At 34.0% G+C, this 19,902-nt stretch overlaps 1 protein-coding gene across 1 annotated transcript in view; it reads right to left on the bottom strand.

Annotated features, from left to right (window-relative positions):
• Positions 1–1,107: 1,107 nt before the first annotated feature.
• LOC101269598 (microtubule-associated protein 9) overlaps positions 1,108–19,902 on the bottom strand; it is a 40,231-nt gene continuing 21,436 nt past the window's right edge. Inside the window, 9 exon segments of the mRNA XM_049708839.1 lie at positions 1,108–5,501; positions 11,921–12,053; positions 12,232–12,377; positions 12,494–12,655; positions 14,311–14,400; positions 15,262–15,430; positions 16,448–16,518; positions 18,300–18,338; positions 18,340–18,536. Coding sequence (XP_049564796.1) covers positions 5,379–5,501; positions 11,921–12,053; positions 12,232–12,377; positions 12,494–12,655; positions 14,311–14,400; positions 15,262–15,430; positions 16,448–16,518; positions 18,300–18,338; positions 18,340–18,536 — 1,130 coding nt within the window. The 3' untranslated portion in view covers positions 1,108–5,378.

Raw genomic sequence — 19,902 nt, 5'->3', positions numbered from 1 at the left:
CTAATCCTCAGAGTGTGAAACCTCCTGAGTAACTGTCTCAAAGCCTAAGTTCCATAACCCACTGGATGTTTTGACTTTTTTTTTTTGCGGTACGCGGGCTTCTCACTGCTGTGGCCTCTCCCGTTGCGGAGCACAGGCTCTGGACGCGCAGGCTCAGCGGCCATGGCTCACGGGCCCAGCCGCTCTGCGGCATGTGGGATCTTCCCAGACCGGGGCATGAACCCGTGTCCCCTGCATCGGCAGGCGGACTCTCAACCACTGCACCACCAGGGAAGCCCTGTTTTGACATTTAAATACTAGATACAGGCGTTTGACTAACTCCTTAAATATTCTGAATTATTTTTTCATTTCACAAATTTAATGAGGTCTACCATCACTAATAACAAGGCTATTGACTACAAGAATGTTGACTGTATTATTACTTATTATAGTCAACATTCTTAAGGAAACAAATTACTCAAAAATAGGTTAAATAAATTGTAGTTGCATCAAAGATTATTTGAAAGGTGTAATAACATGGAAATACGTTCATTATATACTGTTGAGTGGAAAAAATCTGGTTACCAAATATGTAGTTTGATCTCATTTTTAAAGAATAAAAATATGTATGTTTGAATATATGCATGTATGTGCATGTGCTGTATTTTATATAATATACACACATACCTTTACACACATATGTATACAGACATATAGCAGCATGGTAGAGCAATAGAGACACAGAGAAAATTAGAGGAGAAAAGAGAGGGAACTGTACCTCTACATTATTGACAGCTTAATTTCATGTATGGAGGAAAATGAACTAGAAAATAAAAACTGGAAGAAAACAAAATAATTATGATTGTCTTTGGGAAAAGACAATGTGGGTAATTTTTGCTATTTGCATTTTCTAGTTATTAATAATTATATACTTACATTACCTTTGTAATTTGTGTAGTGTTTTAAGTAAAAAAGTTTTATATCCAAATTTTCAGTGATTTTTAATAAGATATATCAACAAAATGATTATTTCACCTTTAGCCCACAAATATAACTCATGCCATATTTTCTATCATTATGAAATACATTTGGGCACAGTCAATAAATAATATCACCCAATAAAATAAATCTTGTATGGTTCACTTTAATTAAACATTACATGAAAATATGCTACTAAAAAGCAGACATTAAACACATCTCCTAAAATAATTCTTAAAACATCCTAAATCCAATACCAAGGATTTAGTTGACACAAGTTAACATTATACAACTATATGTAACACATGTTTCAAAATAACCAAATCACAGGAAATTTTAAAGTAAAAAGAATTCAGAGAAGTCTTCAGTTAAATGTTACATAGTATTCATTATTTCTGTCAGCCAATGTACCTAGGAAGCAGGATAATTGATAGTACCTTTGCTTTGTGTAGAATGGAGGCATATGGGTTTAAATACTTTTTAGTAGAGCACTATTGAAAGCAGAGTCAAAATTAAATCAGGAAAATGTGTTTTCTGTTTTAGTTTATTCTTGGGAGCTATTTTGACAAACATCAATTTCTCCTATTTTGTAAAATTCTTTTTCTCTACTGTATCTTAGCCCATGACTCAGGATTTTAAAAATGTCAGTATTCCCCCACATTTTCAGTGACAGTGTAGGTGCACAAACAGCTCTGATCTGGTGGACAGTTATGGAGAAGGCCGTGAAAGAGCAAGGGCACATCTGAGAGGATAAAAATCAATGACATTAATAATAATCACAGTTACAAGAGTTAGTGCAAAACTTTTATCAGATTATCAAAATTGTGGAATGGTGGACAGTCTACAGCTGGGAAACCTGATACCTGAGTTGTCACTCTAGATTTCTTAGTCATTTGTGTGAGCCTGAGCAAGTCAGAGGCTTTGGAAATCAGTTTCTTCAATTTAGAAATAAGTCTGGGCCAGGCTTATTAAAATTCCTTTCAGATTCACAGTTATATCACCCTAAGGTACATATACCTTTGGACACCTAACTACTATCAGGTACTGCTTTGGCAACATGAAAAATATCAGTTTCAATACTATATAAAACAATAAATGAACTACTAACCAAAATGTGGTACAATACAAACCACTGGAATATTGTTATCCCTGAACAGTTCTTATTTTCTTACATTAAGAAAATTTTAACCTCCTACTGATCTAAAATGCCATATTGTTTCTTTTTATTTATGTCACTAATTTTCTTGGTTATTATGAAACTTCATTTCTGAATAAAATTTTATTTTTTAGTATTATTATTTAAGTTTCTAGGGCAATTATTCTCAGTAATGTTTTAAAATATTCATTAAATTCCTATTTACTTTAAATGTCAGCATTCTTTAAGTGCTCAATACAGTTTACACAACTAGAAGTTTAATCTGAAAATCTATAGGCTTTTAGTGTCTTTCATTTGAATTAACATTCCCTCATAATAAAAACTTAATGAAAGTTAATGGTATTGATATCTGATAATTTTTTTTTTTTTTTTTTTTGCGGCACGCGGGCCTCTCACTGTCGCGGCCTCTCCCGTTGCAGAGCACAGGCTCCGGACGCACAGGCTCAGCGGCCACGGCCCACGGGCCCAGCCGCTCCGCGGCACGCGGGATCCTCCCGGACCGGGGCACGAACCCGTGTCCCCTGGATCGGCAGGCGGACTCTCAACCACTGCGCCACCAGGGAAGCCCGATATCTGATAATTTCTAAAGAAATATGGGGAAAGCATACACTTTAAATAGACAAATACATTCAGGAGAATATTACCTGGCTTGATTCTCCCCTTTGGATCTCAGAAAGTAAATAGCACTGTATTTTCATCCAGCTCTGAGAACTCAGCTTTATTTCTGCTATAGGCAAAGAGGTGATTTCATTCAACTAGACAATTCAATCAGCACAGCTTGCTGTAAACAGGAAATAATATATTATTTAGCGTAGCAAGATGAAAATCCCATTTGAGGGAAATGACTTGCTGGGTCTTTGCAAACACCTCAATTTCCCTTTTCATTGACCTCACAAGCAATGCTAAGGAATTAGTATTTAGATTTCTTTTTAGAAGGTCCCAAACGCAGGTCACCTCTATATTCTCTTTTGAGTGCTACAACCTAGACTGGTAAGGAAAGCAGAGATTTCTTCTTATATGCCAACCAAGTGAAATGTTAACTCATCATTATCAGCCTCATCCATGTTAACCTTCTCACAAACATGAGGTGGGGAAACAAACGGCTCAAGGTAGGAAGTAAGTGAAAACAATGAACATTTATTAAGTCTTTTCTTATGTGCCATATTCTTTATATTAATTAACTAACTTCAATTCTCACAACACAGAGGTGATAATAGTTAATCCACTATGCATGATAAATTAGAAGAAAATGTTCAGAATGCTTAAGTCAATATTTAATGTGAAATCTATGACACACACACTTAAGATCTCACATTCATAAAAGTAGCTGTACATTTTTCTATTTTTCCTTTTACTTCCCTGGAATTTGCAAATATCTTTTAAGCCCTGAATAGAATTCAATACAATAAATACTTAATCTTTTCTGTTTGGTACTGTGGGTGACACACAAATGAACTAAGGGAGGCCCTAAATCCCATACTGATACTGCTGGTAATTAGTTCAATTTCACGACAGATTCTCCTAGTTCCAGTAGTATAAAAAGGCTTCCAGTTTTATTTATGAAATTTTTAAATTTATCTGTAGCACTGATGTGATCTTACAAAGTGATCCACGACATCTTTCTTACCTTGCACATCCACTGCAGCAAGAAGGCTAATCCTCAGAATGTGAAACCTCCTGAGTAACTGTCTGAAAGCCTAAGTTCCATAACCCGCTGGGTGCTCTGACATTCTAATACTAGACACGGGCATTTGACTAACTCCATAAATACTATGAATTATTTTTTTCATTTTGAAGATCTAATGAGGTTAACTGTTTCTAATAACAAACAGCTATTTCTTAAAGGAAAGATAATCTCTGGGAAACAATATATGATTTTAGGATCTGAGAAGTAAAATGTGTTTTTAAGGTTGATATAATACAGAGGTCTTGACAGAATTTACAGTTCTCTGAGGTCACATGAGAGCATGAACATGAGCATCTGAATTCTAGAGGTAGAGAGACTTCATTAGCTCTAATCCCAGCTCAGTCACATGCTAAATGAGTGGCAAGTTCTTTGATTTCTCTGAGTCTCAGTATTTTTATCTGCAAAATGAAGCTAATAACACATACTCTGAATAGTTGTTGTAAAGATCAAAAATAATACTTGTAAAGATCTAGTAGAGAGGATACAACAGGTACTTCATAAATAGTAACTTTTTTCTCATCTATCATTGCATTGCATCATTGGCTGCAGTAGCATTTCAACTCTGAGAGCATATATTTGGTCTGTGATCAACTAGTTGACCAGTTCAAGTATGAGTCCGATTAATGAGGATATGCAGAGATCAAATAAATAGATTCTTTGGACATTTTCTACAAATTACCTTCCCATACAGCTGTCTTCTAAATATAAGGTAGATGACTCTGGATTAGCTAAGAGGACAAAAATTGCCATTATCATCTTTATGGCTTTAGTTTGGGAAATAAAAATAGTGATAATGACCTTGGACTCTTGTGGAATTTCCATAAGTAATGTATATAATTACCATGAAATGGACATCTTTTGATATCAATGAAATAGTAAAGTGAGATAGAATTTAGGAAGACACATTTCAGAGGTCTGCTCATTATAAAGTGCCTATGACTGTCACTTAAGCAAAAACAGATAAAGTATACTCATATTAAAACATATGGCAACATTCTTAAAGAAAATGCCTCAGTGATTGCATGATTCTACTGAACTACTGCCTCAGTTGACCAAAAGTCTAACTTGCACAGTGCAAATGCAACTACTTTGAGCTAAAGATTAGTTTAGAAGAAATAATATTTGCATACTCCCCAGTGACCATTCATTTTAAAACCCGAATCTAGAGGTGCAATCATTCGCAAAATCAATTATTTCATGATTATGGTACCTAAATGGTTTTCTTTTTATATTGGAGAATAAACATACTAATAACATGCACAGGTTAGGGAAAGTGATCATGGATCATCAGACTATACAAATGATCAGGACATGAAAAAGGGTTATGTATTTCAATGGTAAAAGCAATATGATTATTAGCTCTTCATTTGAAGCAGTTTATCTACAGTTCAAAAATGCTTTCAATGCTTTCACTGATTAAACTGTAAAGCATCTTTTTCATTGTCAGCAGAAGTGACCGGCATTTAATTATTAAAATAGACTCTTCTAACTATAAATAATTGAATTAATAGTTTTAAATTTAGTTTGGCTAAAATTGGTGAATTGATAAATAACTAAATAATGCAAGAATAAGAATTATCAAAACACTTTTGAGAACACAGTTCTGCTTGGAGGGCTCCATGGAGGAAGTGCCTCATTTTCAAGAAAGGGATGATGTTTCTTTTGTTTCCGTTCAATTCTTTCCTTCCTTTCTTTTTTTTCCTAAAGAGAAAATAGAAAACTATTTATATATAAATTTATATACAAATATGACCATTATTTTCAAATCACGTTTCTTGCTGAAGAACAAAATAATCATTATAAGGTATTTAAATGTCATTTGCTAGCTTAATTGGTTATAAAGTAATTAACAGCTAGGGAATATTGCTAATTTATGAGCATACTATCAATAGGTGTTAACGCACCACTTAATTTTTAAAATATTAAAAGTGATATTTAAAAATTATGTAAAATAGGAAAAAAAGACCTGTAATCCCATAATTCAAAGAGAATAATTATTAGAAGTTAGTGATGACTTTCTGAGAACAGAGTCTCAGAAATAAATTTACTGGGTGCAAAGGTTGAATATGTGATGGCAGCAGAGGATACTTCACAGTGTTTAAAAATATTTGAATATTGAGGTTCATGTTTCTTTGCTTGTTATTGAGCTTGAGTACGTTTTCATTTCTTTAGTGCTTTTGTGAAGTTTTTGCTCTGTTATTTGGCTCTTCTAACTGTATGGTTACTGGTGCTTGTAATTTTTAGCAATTTACATTTTCATATAATAAATATTATCCTTGCAGCATTTTATCTACATTATTTTTAGTCCTTAATTTTTTACCAAAAAATTAATAGTTCAACCACAGACAACTAAACTGTTTAAAGAGTAATATAGTCAAAATTTGTGTACCCACTACCTGCCTTTTGAAATAAAACATGACCAATACTTGTGCAGCCCTTGTACCCACTCCCTCACACCTGCTTTCTCTCCACCATCCAGAGATAACCATTACTGAATTTAGTGCTTATAGTTGCAGTGCATCCCTTAATACCTTTATCACACACACGTATTCATCCCCAAACAACAAATAATTTTGTTTTGCAGGTTTTTTGAGTTTTGCAGGTTTTTTGAGTTTATGCTAAAAGGTACCATGCTATATATTCTTTTGCATCTGTCTTTTATTTATGACCATATTTCTAAGATCCATCTATATGGAGCTGTAGCTCTAGTTCATTGATGCACAGAATTCCAGTATAACATATCACAGTTTACTAATCAATTTTGGTGTTGAAGACATGATGTTCTAATGTTTTTTCCACACAAAGACAATGCTGCTGTAAATATAACCCTGTTTGATTCCTTGTGCTTATAAGCCAAGATTTTCTCTCCAAGTATATGCCTAGGAGTGAAATTGCCAGTTTGTACGGTATGAATATGTTCGAATTTGCTGGACAATAATGATTTATTCTCCAAAGTTGTAGGAAATTACCCTCCAGCCGGCAAATATACTGATTTTTTATTATTAATATGCTGTATTCTATTGTTTGGCATTTTATATTTAATGTTTAAATCTTCTGAAGTTTGTATTGCAGTAAAGTAATTGTTCGAAGTGATTTTATGTCCAAATGTCACAAATAATCCCAATTGTTATTGCCTCACATCCATTAATTTGTGTTCCTTTATTATATAGTACATCCTTACAGGTAATAGGTTCTGAAGCTATTATTCTACTTGTACTATACTATAATTTGTGCTCATTCATTCAATGTTAAGCACTGAGATCTTACTCTGGGTCAAGCAGTATACAGGGAGCCATGCATGAAGTGATTATAAAATACAAACACACAGGTTACTGTTCCTGTCCCTTAGGGAACTTTCAAAATAAATGGTTAATAAACAAGTACATAAACAACAGATAATTCCAAATTGTGTGAAATTCTATGAAACATATAAATAAGCTGTTATGATTGATAAAAAATGAAAGGAAGTACTTACTTTCAAAGAAAAGTGGATTCAGGGAAAGTCACTTTGAGACGTGATGGGTAAGAGGAGCCACTGGTGATGTGCACTGAGGGGAGGGCACCCCACGCAGACAGAAGAGTGTGTGTGAGGACTCTGACAAGTGGGGAAAACTTGGGATGGGAGAGGAAGCCAGACAGCCAGTGTGAATAAAGCCTGGCGGGAGATGGGAGCGGGGTCCAGATGAGAATGACAAGGTATACGTGTAAGATCAGACGGGGCCTGGCAGGCCATGGTAACATTTAGAACACAGGTTTGAAAAAAAAAAAAAAAAAAAAAAGAGCTGTCAACAGGTGATTTGGAGAAGAAAGGCAGAATGCTGAGAGGTAAACCGGGGAACATGGCAGCAGAGGAGGAGACAGCTCAAGTGGAAGGGGAAATCGACTGTGCAGAATGCCCAGAGGTCTAGGAAACAGGGCAGAAAAGAATACATACCATAGTCTAGATGCTCTGGCAAAATCGTAACTCTCAAAGTTTAGTTTAGTTTGGTTTCAGAAAAGGGATAAGATGGGGGTTTACTGAGGATGAAAAGGATATGAAGAACTAAGGAAGTGTAAACAAACTTTCCAGAAGTTTAGCTATTAAAAAAGATGAGGATCATAGCTGGAGGGAAATGAAGAATTAAGAGAGTTTATTTTTATTAAGATTACTTATCCTGAGACTTGATGGGAATAATCCAGGAGGGTAGGAGAATGCAGATTCACAGGAGAGTGAAATGGTAAATTCATATTTCATTGCTTGATTGGTACAGTCCTGCTTCATATTATTTTGAAAATATTATCTTCCATCGTCTCACATTTTTATTATACCAGGTGAATTTTAGAACCATTTCGTTTCCCTGCTATACTCCCTTCCAAGAAATGACTGAGTATCTGAGGATTAATATGAAATCTAAACAATGATCTAGGAATACTTGAAATGTTAATAGCATTTGGCCTTTCATCCTGCAGCTTGGACTGTCTCTCCATTTCTTCAAGTTTCTGCTAAAACTATAAAGTTTAGTGGTTTCCTTGTATTCCAAAGAGCAGTGGTGTCACGGAACACTTGGACAACCCTGCCTCTGCAGGCTGAATGGCTTGGGAGGAGTGGTATTTTGGTAAGTTATTAGGTGTCTATGCTTCTTTCATCAGTACATAAATGGAATTGATAATATCACAAGAAGAATATGGTAATGTAAGGTTCCATTAACATGCAATTATTCACATACAACAGAAGGATTGAAGAGAGGTGTGAAATTTTCTTTTTGTCTTAACATTTTGCTCTTCGTAATGAGAATGTTTTCATCTTTGTTATTTCTAATAAACAGAGAACCTCCTTTCAGAATCCTAACTGAGAAAATAAAAGCTGTAATTGGACCACGGTCAATCATCTTATTACTTTAGAGAGAGGCAGGCCCTCTAGCTAGGTGAAAGAAAAGCAGTGACCATGCTGTGTCCTCAGAAACTGACTGAAAAAACCTCACTGTCCATTCCATTTAACATAGGGAGAGAGAGGAACTGGAAGCAACCTTGAGTTTGCTGGCAGGTGCTAAAAAGTTAGGGCAGAAAATAGGCAATTAATTATCAACCTTAATATCAATTTACATGAATCAATGTTATCTTGAGTAATAATTAAAAGAGGTTTCTTAAGTCCTCCTGTCTGTTGTTTGTTGGGGTCTGAATCTTTTGCTTATTTTCTTATTAAAGGTAACTATGAATTAATCTGGGAACCAGCTTGAAGAAGCATCTTACCTGATCTTTGGCTACAATTTTCACTTAAAACAGTGACCCATCAATTGCTCACTCCCCAAACTAGGTTGTACATCAAAATTTTGAGATGTTACTTTACATGAAAATTGAAGTAATTAGCTCTTCTGTATAGGGGTATTTTTCCATTCTCTCTGCAAACGAATTTCAATAAGAAATTGGTAAGATGGGGAACAGAGCTGTAACATGTTGTACATGGATTTTTTTTTTAGGTAGAGCTGTATTGTAGGGATATATTGTATACCAAAACAAGTTATTTTGTCTTAGGTCTTTGATGAGTTTTTATTTTCCAGAGGATTGATTAGAATGAGAAAGTGACTAACCACTGTAATGAAACATTGTGTACCTATGACTTAGTCACTAAGGAAATTTTATCTCAATTTCAAGACAATGTGAAAATAAAACTGAAAACTGAAACATTTACATTCAGTTACTACTCTAAAAGATACTAGCAGAATTAGCATACGTCTCCTTAATATAAGAAGATTTTTAATTTTTCTTAGAACAAAGCATTATTTAAGAGTTTAATCTAAGGAAATCATCATAGAACACTACTATCCTCATTCAAACGACTGAACCAATTTTGATCGCCTTATTACTGTTTATCTGCATGTATTTAGCATTATAGCAGTACTAAAGTCAACACATAAACAACAATAAATTCTGTTGGTATTTTTATTAGGATTGCATTAAATTTGTAAATTACTTCAGGGAAAACTGACATCTTTATAGCATCATTATAAGATTGTTTCTATACAAGGACAGTTTTGTTCTAATTTCTCAGGTATTCATTTGTGTCCTTCAGAAGTTTTCTCTATATTGGTATTGCACATTTCCTAAGTTTATTCCTAAGTGTTGCATCTTTTTATCCTATCTTTAAATAGCCTGCTTTGGGTCCTGTGTGTGTCTCTAGCTACTACTGATTCTAAAATTTTTGTGGAAAAAAACCCCCCAAGAATATTCAGAAATACATTGAATGAAGAGTTATGAAGGGAGATTAACCCAAACATATATGAAAATATATAAAGTCCTGACGATGAAACAGTGTTGTACTGGAGTATGTACAGTGAGATTGACCAATGGAACAGAAAGTTAAGAAATAAACAGACCTGAAAATATGGGAATGATCTAAGGTATCATATAATAAAGGCAGTACCTCAAATCAGTGGGTAAAAGTTGTGTTTTATGAAAGATGCATTTGGAAAAAATAAAGATGGAATCATATTTCCCATCATACACTAGGATAAATTCTAAGTGGAGCAAATGTTAAAATGTTAAATATAAAATCATAAAGTTATTAGAAGAAAAATGGGAGCTTTGACCCTAAGTTTTGGAGAAAGTCCTTTCAACTACACCTGAAAATCAGAAGCCATAAAAAAAGACTGACAGATTTGACACCTGAAAATAAAATAAAATTCTTCATGGAATAAAATGATATAAGACTTCCCTGGTGGCACAGTGGTTAAGAATCCACCTGCCAATGCAGAGGACACGGGTTTGAGCCCTGGTCCAGGAAGATTCCACATGCTGCAGAGCAACTAAGCCCATGTGCCACAACTACTGAGCCTGTTCTCTAGAACCCGTGAGCCAGAACTACTGAGCCCACGTGCCACAACTACTAAAGCCCATGCACCCTAGAGCCCATGCTTCACAACAAGAGAAGCCACTGCTATGAGAAGCCCACACATCACAATGAAGAGTAGCCCCTGCTTGCCGCAACTAGAGAAAGCCTGTGTGCACAGGCGAAGACCCAATACAGCCAAAAATAAATAATAAATAAATAAATTTACTAAAATAATGATATAAGCAAAGTTGAGAGACCAAAAATACAATGGGAAAAAATTTGTAACTCATATCAGAAATGGTAGGCTAATTTCCCTAGTAAATAAAAAAGCTTCTAGAAATCAGTAAGAAAAAGACCAACGAAAAAATGTTCAGTTTATGAATTGATACTTTACAGGAAAAATAATATAAATTATCCTCACACAAATGAAAGGATACTCAAGCTCAATCCTAACCAGAGAAATGCAAATAAAAAAATACTCTGGATGACATTTTTTTAACTTGCTGATAGACATGAATTCAAAAATCTTTGATAAGAAACCCTACTGGACCCTAAGGCCTGTGGAGAAATTTTGCACTTTTTGATTGCTGAACACGTGAATGTGTTAACTATTCACATAAAGTACTTATGCATCTGAAATGTATTACTTATTTACTTATTCAAAAATAAATGAATAAAATATATATTTATATTGATATTTTAAAATAGAAAACAGTATTTTGCTTGCCATCACTGAAAAGTAACTATAAACATAAGTACATTGAAACAAAGAATATAAAGTCCTGCTAGATATCATTTCTCCCAACGTTCATACTTGATTGCTTTCATTAAAAAACCACTTAAATAAGACCTTCTCCTCGAGGTCATCAGAAAGATCAAAAGAAAATAAAAAATGGAATAACTTTCTCATTAAATACAATTTTACTGTGTGTCAGGACCAAGTTCCACCTAAATTAACCTGGTATACCTTCAGTAATACACTTGTCAGTACACTTTTTTATAATTTTAGGTAGGAGAATCATTGCAAAGGATGAATGGGCATGACTGGTAAGTGACTAAATGTGGGGATGCAGGTAAGGAACATTATTATGACTAAAGTTTTAAGCCTGAGTGTTTTAAGGAATAGTAGAATCATTAATAGAAATGAGTAGATCAAATAAATTATGATATATGTAGGAGAGAATGAATTCAACAAGGTAGCTTCCAGGTAGAAATGGTCAGTAGGCATGGGACAAATAGAACTAGAATTAGGGACAGAAAAGTCAGAACAAGTACATTTAAAAGACACAGTGCATTAACAAATAACACCTACCAGCCATTTTTCATATTCATCAAGAGCTTGTTTCTCTTTAGCTTTTTTCTCAGCTCTTTTCAGTTCTTCTTTTCTTTTCTCATTTATTTTCTCTTTTTCCTTTTCCTTGAAAACAGCTTCCTTTTTTTCATTCCTATGTAGGATAGTCAAAACACTGGCAAGTTAAAGGAGAATATATAATAAAGATTCCCTAATGTGTCTTTGCAATAATGAGACTAAGTGCATTAGTAACATTCAAGTAAATGAATTTTAGAAAAGCCTAAAGTGTTACTAATTTAAGATCTATCAAAACATTTATTATTTTGGATTACCATTTTTCAATAGCAGTTACGTTATCTTTCCTTTTCTCAGCAACAGTTTCTTCCTCTTTCTGTTTCTTTGCTCTTTCATATTCTTTCTCTTTTTTACTTTTCTCTTTAAGATATTCCATCTTTTTCTCTTTCCATTTTTCTAAAGACTGAAAAAGTTCAGTTACTTTATTTAATGTGAATATAATAAAATAGTAAAACCACAGTTAATCATTAATTTTCAAATATTTTAAAAATAATTAAGATAGTCAAAACCATTGCATACTTGCAGTGCTTCTCTTTTTCTCACAGCATTTTCTTCTTCAGTTTTCTTCTTGGTTTTTTCCTCAAGCCTTTTTTTTGCAGCTACCTTCTTTGCTTCCTTTTCTTTCATGACTTTCCAGGCCTCAAATGATGCTAAGGCTTCTTCTCTCTTAGCAGCTCTTTTCTATTTTGGAAAAATAATAGACAGTAATATGTATACGTATAAATAGACAAATATAGATAGATATAGATATACATACATTCATTTTTTTAATTCCCTTCATATTCATCAAATTAGGTTTCAAAGCAATCTATTTAAAATAGATTTAGAGAAGTTAATTGATAAAGAATGTTATCTGAATTATTCACTGCATTTTAAAATGTCCTTTCTTAAACATTTATCAGATATTGATCTACTACCATGTATGGGAAGGAATTTTTTTTGGAAGTATACTGAACAAATGCTATGAAAATAAACTGTAAAAGGCTAATTGGTACTGCAAAGTGCTCATAATGCAATATTGCACTAAAAGAAAAATATCAGGAAAGTTACAGGCCAGAAAGGTAAAGTTATATACTTTACCTTTCTGGCCTGTAACTTTCCTGATATTTTAACTTTAACTTTACCTTTCTGGCCTGTCAGAGTAAGGTAAATTGGTCAAGTCACACAGTAAACTACAGATCTGTGCTTTAACCCTGAGTTTTGACTGACATCAGAGCATAAAATTCTTACTGCATAAACATATCCCAAGTGTTGAAAACATGTGCCAGATTAGAAAATATGTAGGTGAACATATAGCAAGTATGTTATTACTTTACTTACTTCAATCTAATCCCATAATATTCTATGTTTGCCTTATAAAATATTGCTTAGCATTAAATGATATAAAGCTTTATTATAGAGATAACATAATTTAGAAGTAAAAGTATGAGCTCCCTCACTGAGTTGTGAAGAGCAAATGAGGTGTCTGGCGCTGACTGTGGCAGATAATGCTGCAAAGGCAGTGCCAGTGTCCAGGCACGTCCCCTGCAGGGCTGCTCCACACAGTGCTGTGCGCTGGGGAAATATGTTTCTATCCATGGTAGTATTAAAAGCACAATGGGGGCTTCCCTGGTGGCGCAGTGGTTGAGAGTCCGCCTGCCGATGCAGGGGACGCGGGTTCGTGCCCCGGTCCAGGAAGATCCCACATGCCGCGGAGGGAGAGGCCACAACAGTGAGAGGCCCGCATACCGCAAAAAAAAAAAAAGCACAATGAAGGGTTGTTTTTATTTTCTTTTGTTTTTTTCAGGGATTTTACTTTAGAAGATAGGAGAGAACTGGACCATGTTGTAGGAAGGAGTTAGAGGCAGAAGGTGAAGTACAGGAGAGACTGAAATGAGAGCCCAGCTCCAGTCAGTGGGAAGGATAGGGGCAAATACTCAGGTAGAGGCTGGTCTTGAAGATACATACAAAACTCAAGATAGAAAAGGGGAAAACTGAAGGTTAATGTCTGATGACCCTTTATATTCCTGGCTAAGTTGTAATATCAAAGTCAATTTTTAATAATGAAATAGGTACATGGTCACAAGAAAAAATAAGTTCATAATCAGTAGTGCCAAAGCTATTGCTCACATATAAATAATAAAAATCTCTGTGTATCCATGTTTTCATGTAAAACAGTTATATTTATATCAAACTAAAAATGTATAAAGTACCAGAGAAATAAAATCAGAAATCAATTCTTTTATATACAATTTATTTCACCATTTAAAAATCAGTTGATTTAAAAATATTAAACATTCAGACTATTTTACTGACTTAAAAATCCAGAATATTTTTTACTTCTATATTCAGAATACCTGTTCATTTTGAATCCTTAAGTTTTCACTTTCGATTCTTTTAATTCTGTGCATTTCATGTAAATAAACATTTTTCTTTTCTAACCACTCCTGTGGGAACAAGAAAAAGGCTATATGATATTCAAAGTTTTGCAAATGAATTAGAATTCTTATTTCTGAAATATATGATTAAAACTTTAAAAAAGCAAAACATAAAACTTATAGATTTTATATGTACTAGTATCATTCTTTTTCTGATAATATTCTAATATGTAAAGATGAGCAAGAATTAAGAAAATCATGTGTATATATGATTTATATATGTGTAATATAATGTGTAATGTAATGACTACATATATTAACATTTTTCTCTGAAATTCACGTGGACAATTTTCCAAAGTGTACAATATTCTGTACAACAATTTTCCAAAGTGTACTATATTCTGTACAACTATATATACTAACATTTTTCTCGGAAATTCACATGGACAATTTTCCAAAGTGTACTATATTCTGTACAACAAATAAGACAAAAAAAAAAGACTTCTTTTTTGGAATTGTGAAAAAATTAGGACAGCTTTCTTCTATGTAAGTTTAACTCAAATACAGAAAGTCTTAGGAAAGAAAAAAAAAATTAAAACCCTTTTTGTTCATAACTATATAAACTTAAAGGAGAAAAAGTATAGAACATAGGTGTACCTCAACTACATTTTGCTTTTGCTGTATTTTTATCAATTGCCATGGCATATTCTCTTTCTTTAAAAACAACTAAGATCAGTTAAACAAAGCCTAGAAGGAGATAATTTAATATACATATAAAAAAAAAAAGCTTTGGATTGCTCAGGTATTATAAAGGAAATAAATTAAACATTAAATCATCATCTCTGACAGGGTCATTTTACTTCCTGATAAACAAACCTTATGTAAGTGATTAATTCTTCTAATTTTTTAAAATAATATTTTCCTTTTTACCTGATAAATAGCTGCCCTTATGTTATCTGCTCTGGCAGGTTTTGTACTCTGTTTCTGTGAGGGCTTTTGGTCCAAGACTCTCAAAGTCCCTAAATAGTGAGAAGTGGGAACTGTCAATGGAGTTCTCCTTAGAGAACCAGGTTTCCTTAAGAACTCAGAGGTCACTAATCTGAAAAGATCCAAATGAATCAAGATAAACTATTACAACTCCACTTGGTAGAGACAGATTCATTAGATTTTGCAAATACTATATTTGAAAACTACATTATAATTTAATAAATTATAATTACTTTGAAAATGATGTGTTCTTAGTATACAAAGACCCCTATTCAACCTAATTTAAATTTTATTACTTAAAGTTATATAGCTTCAATGCAATTTTTCTTTTAAGGTTTTGTAATTAAAACATTTTTAACAAACATGGACTCAAGTTACATGGGAAAAGACAATATTAATAAGTAGGTTTTAATAGTTTCTTATGTTATTTTGCTACATAAACCATCTTAAATATAAAGTTAGACTAGTAACCTCTATTTCAGGGTTGGTGGGAAAATCTGGCCCCCCATCTATTCTGGTATATAAAGTTTATTGCACCCTGGCTTTTTCATTTATTTGCATAATGCCAACAGTGTCTTCCCTGCTACAATAGCAGAACTGGGTAGTTACAACAGAGACCATATGGCCTACAAGACCTGACATATGTCCTAACTCACGAATTTACAGAAAATGTTTGCTGACCCCTGTTACATTTGACTAATGATAATTTAAAAGATTCAGAAGGTTTTGAATAGCATTTATGAATTCTTATCATTTTAATAAACCAACTTAGTCCATAGAACCTCTAAGTTTAAAGTACAATTTTTCATGTGTTGGACAAAGACATTTAATAGAGAAGGTGAATGCTGGACTTCAGCTTTATTACCACTGTATATCTTCTGTCTCAGGAAAAACAGGAGAAAGAAACTATATCCCAGGAGCAATGTAGAACATAGAGGATCCTTAATCAATTCCTTTTTATAAATGAATATATTCAACTAGGGGGATTTACCATGAAGTACCTACTTCATTCTTCTCATATGAAGAAAATTAAGTAACACCAAATGAAATTTACTGTACAGAAGTTAAACTAAAACTAGTTTTCTTGGAATGTAAACCCATAACTGATGGAAAATGATAACTTTATTACCTGCCAGATGCATTGGATGCTCTATTATTTGTTGACTTTTTATTCTTCATATTTCTATCTTGAATTATTTTCTATTAAATAGAAAAAGCCAAAGATGGATTACTCACTGTATCGATCAGTTAGACTTAGAGGCCAATCTTCCAGTAAATCGATGTTTTTTAAGCATCTACTATGTGTCAAGTATAGCTGGCACCAGGAACAAACAAGGATATTACATTTTAGGGAGGTTGACTGGCAATAAACACGTAAACTAATGTCACTCACGAAGGAGATAAACTAGGGTCCAGTGACAGTGACAGAGTGGAGTTGACGAGCCACAATAATGAATTTGGTCAGGGAAGGCCTCCCTGAAGGCTCGACATCAGAGCTCAGACAAATGATGAATAACAAAGGGCCACATGATGTTCTATGGAGAGCTTGATAATTTTGAGAAACCAAAAAAGGTGAAAGATGCTGAAGCACAGTGAATGGCAGGGAAAGCTGAGGAGTATAAGGTCCGGGAAGAATCGTATAAGATCTCCAGTGGTGAGGAGTCTGCTTTTTACTCCATGGGGAGAATCCAACAAAGAGACCTTAGAGGGGAATGATTAATCAGACTTCAGATCACTCAGTAGAGAGTAAGAATAAAGCCAAGGATTCATTCAAAAGAAATATGCTATAATCTTACTTGTTATATATAAATCACCTGTTCTAATTTAGAATTACCTCTGTTAAACATTTCTAAGACCTGTCTATAAATTCCAGAATACCCTTCTTCCTTTTAAGGAATAACTTTTCTACTTTACACGGACAGATGGGTGCTAACACTAAAGTGAGAGCAGATGTAAACACATCCCTAACTTGGCATTAGAGCTTTTTCCTAAGGAAACTGGTTAAGGACAATATACCTGGAATGTGGCTTAATGAACCTTCTCCATAAAATTTAATAAAAATTTAATACTCTGTTTATAAAAGTCCTTTTCAACCACAAGTTTTCAGCTGTTATCTTCCATAGTAATAAGTATACATAGCCACCAATTAACTGCAGAAGAAACTGCATAAAGAAAATTTAGGAGAAATAGGGCTTCCCTGGTGGCACAGTGGTTGAGAGCCCGCCTGCCGATGCAGGGAACACGGGTTCGTGTCCCGGTCCAGGAAGATCCCACATGCCATGGAGCGGCTAGGCCATGAGCCATGGCCACTGAGCCTGCGCGTCCGGAGCCTGTGCTCTGCAACGGGAGAGGCCACAACAGTGAGAGACCCGCATACCACACACACAAAAAAGAAAATTTAGGAGAAATAAAGACTAAAAATGCTCCCCATAAATTTTAACAGTATAGTACTCTGGTGCAACGTAGTGTAGGGACAAGTAATCCTACATATCACAAATCTGGTTCTCAAGGTAATAATAATAATATTCCTGATAATGATCCTGTCCATCCATTTAAATAAGTATGGATGCTAATAAACTTTTCTTAAAGATTTTCATTAAAATTTATAAAATATTTTAAAATGATATCCAAAGGAATATCCTTCACTAACTCAAAACCTTAGAAATTATTCCAGACAGCTGCATTTTTATAACATGAAGACCTACAGAAACATACCCACTTCTGGGTATGTATTTCTGAAACATTTAAAAATATATTATGATCATATACTTCTGTTAACTTTTAATGAAATGTTGGGTTTTATTATTTTCACTGCAAACCTTCCCTGAAGTTAAAATTCTATTGAATAAGAATCACTTGACAGTATAATACCATTATTTCCATGAATAATTCAGATGTACCTAACATGGAAGATAAAATATTTAAAAGTTCTATTTTGAATTTTAAGCTGTAGTATAGAAGGTACAATTTTATATAAATACCTTTGCAGACTCAGTGCATAAGATACTCTGAAGTTGAAAACAGTGGTGGATCATCAACTGTTAAGTTACCATTCATAATCAGTTCAGCTTTCTCCTTTTCTTCTTCAAGGTCATCAGTAGTCACTTGACTTTCCTTGGGTTTCTCAAGTGTAGTAACAAAGTCTATCAAAACTGAGTTCTCTTCATTTTCAACTGATTTCAAGGAATTATGGTTTTCAGTGCATTCTTCATTCTGATCTATTTTGTGACAGAGTAACAGAACTAAATCTCCCTTCTGAATTAATAAGGTGGATAACAGATTCATTTGCTTTCTGCTAAATGAAAACTGTCTATAATCTCTTTCTTGCCAAATAATAAATGGAGAAAACTATCATATTCAACTTGAATAAACTTTTTTCCCAAGTGAGCTACAAAAGAAAAAATGGCTACTAAATCTACTAAAGCATTTGACACACCTTAGAAAATGGAATAACAACCCTAAACCATAGACATGCCACAAGCCCTTGTTGGTGTATAAACCAAGTAAGTGAAATGGCAATATCTATTCTATTCAAAAGCCTGTGTTTCTTAGCTGGAGCAAGAGGCACAGATTTCTAAGATACTACAGTTACTAGCAATGCACTTATAATATTGTACAGGTGTAGAGAGGACCAAGAATCAATGCAGTTCTAGAAGAGGCCACCACACAGAGAATAAAGCCATCCTTTAGAGTTTTACTCCACTAAGATGCAGTGTTGCCTCTGATACCAAAAGGGCAGGAAAGGAAGGCCTAGTACTTACCCTCTCAGTGCTCAAGGGACAGGCTTAAGCTCTGGCATGGAGGATTCAGTTTTGCTTTTACAGAATTGCTTCTATTATTCTGATTCTACCACACCTTAGAATGTTCAACAGAAAATCAGTGCTTTCTGCGTTGATCACCAACTTTCAGTTCTACTAGGATCCACCTACTGGCCAACCTGTATCTTTACTGTCAAAGATTTAATTATGAGGCTTTCATTCCAGCCATTTCTGGGGAACTCATTTTATATCTAGGTAAGCTAGATATAATATCACTTTATAATTCCAGTTGTACATTCATATTTGGAGACTACTCATGATTCAAAGTATCATTAATGGATTCTTTAGAGCTGCTAATCATAGTACTCAGTGAAAAGAACAAGGACTTTGGAGCAAAAGATTCAAATTATGGCTCCATCACTGACCTCGGGTATGTTTCCCAATATCTTTGCACTTCAGTTTTTCTCATCCGTAATATGACAAAAGTTATACTACATAGTAAGCACTTAATAAATATAAGTTATACATCCCAGTCTTAAAAACAGCTATGCCTTTAGCTCTCATTAAGTTATATGTCATAAGACTAAGGAAAGAAACAATGTTAACTACTCATACTCACTTTAACTACTCATAGCACTTACTATGTGCTAACGATGGTTCTGTTCTACATGCTTTACATGTATTAAAACTAATTTAATTCTCACAACCACCCTACTCTTATTAAGCCCATTTTGAAGAGCAACATACAGGGCCAGAAAGGTTAGTTACTTTCTCATGTAGTTGTACCTAGATTCAAATCCAGCTCAGTCTCACTCTAAAAGTTCAC

This window comes from Orcinus orca, chromosome 4 (assembly GCF_937001465.1).
Source record: "Orcinus orca chromosome 4, mOrcOrc1.1, whole genome shotgun sequence".
Taxonomy (NCBI): Eukaryota; Metazoa; Chordata; class Mammalia; order Artiodactyla; family Delphinidae; genus Orcinus; species Orcinus orca.
Note: the sequence above shows the minus strand (reverse complement) of the source record. Positions and strands in the feature narration are given on the sequence as shown.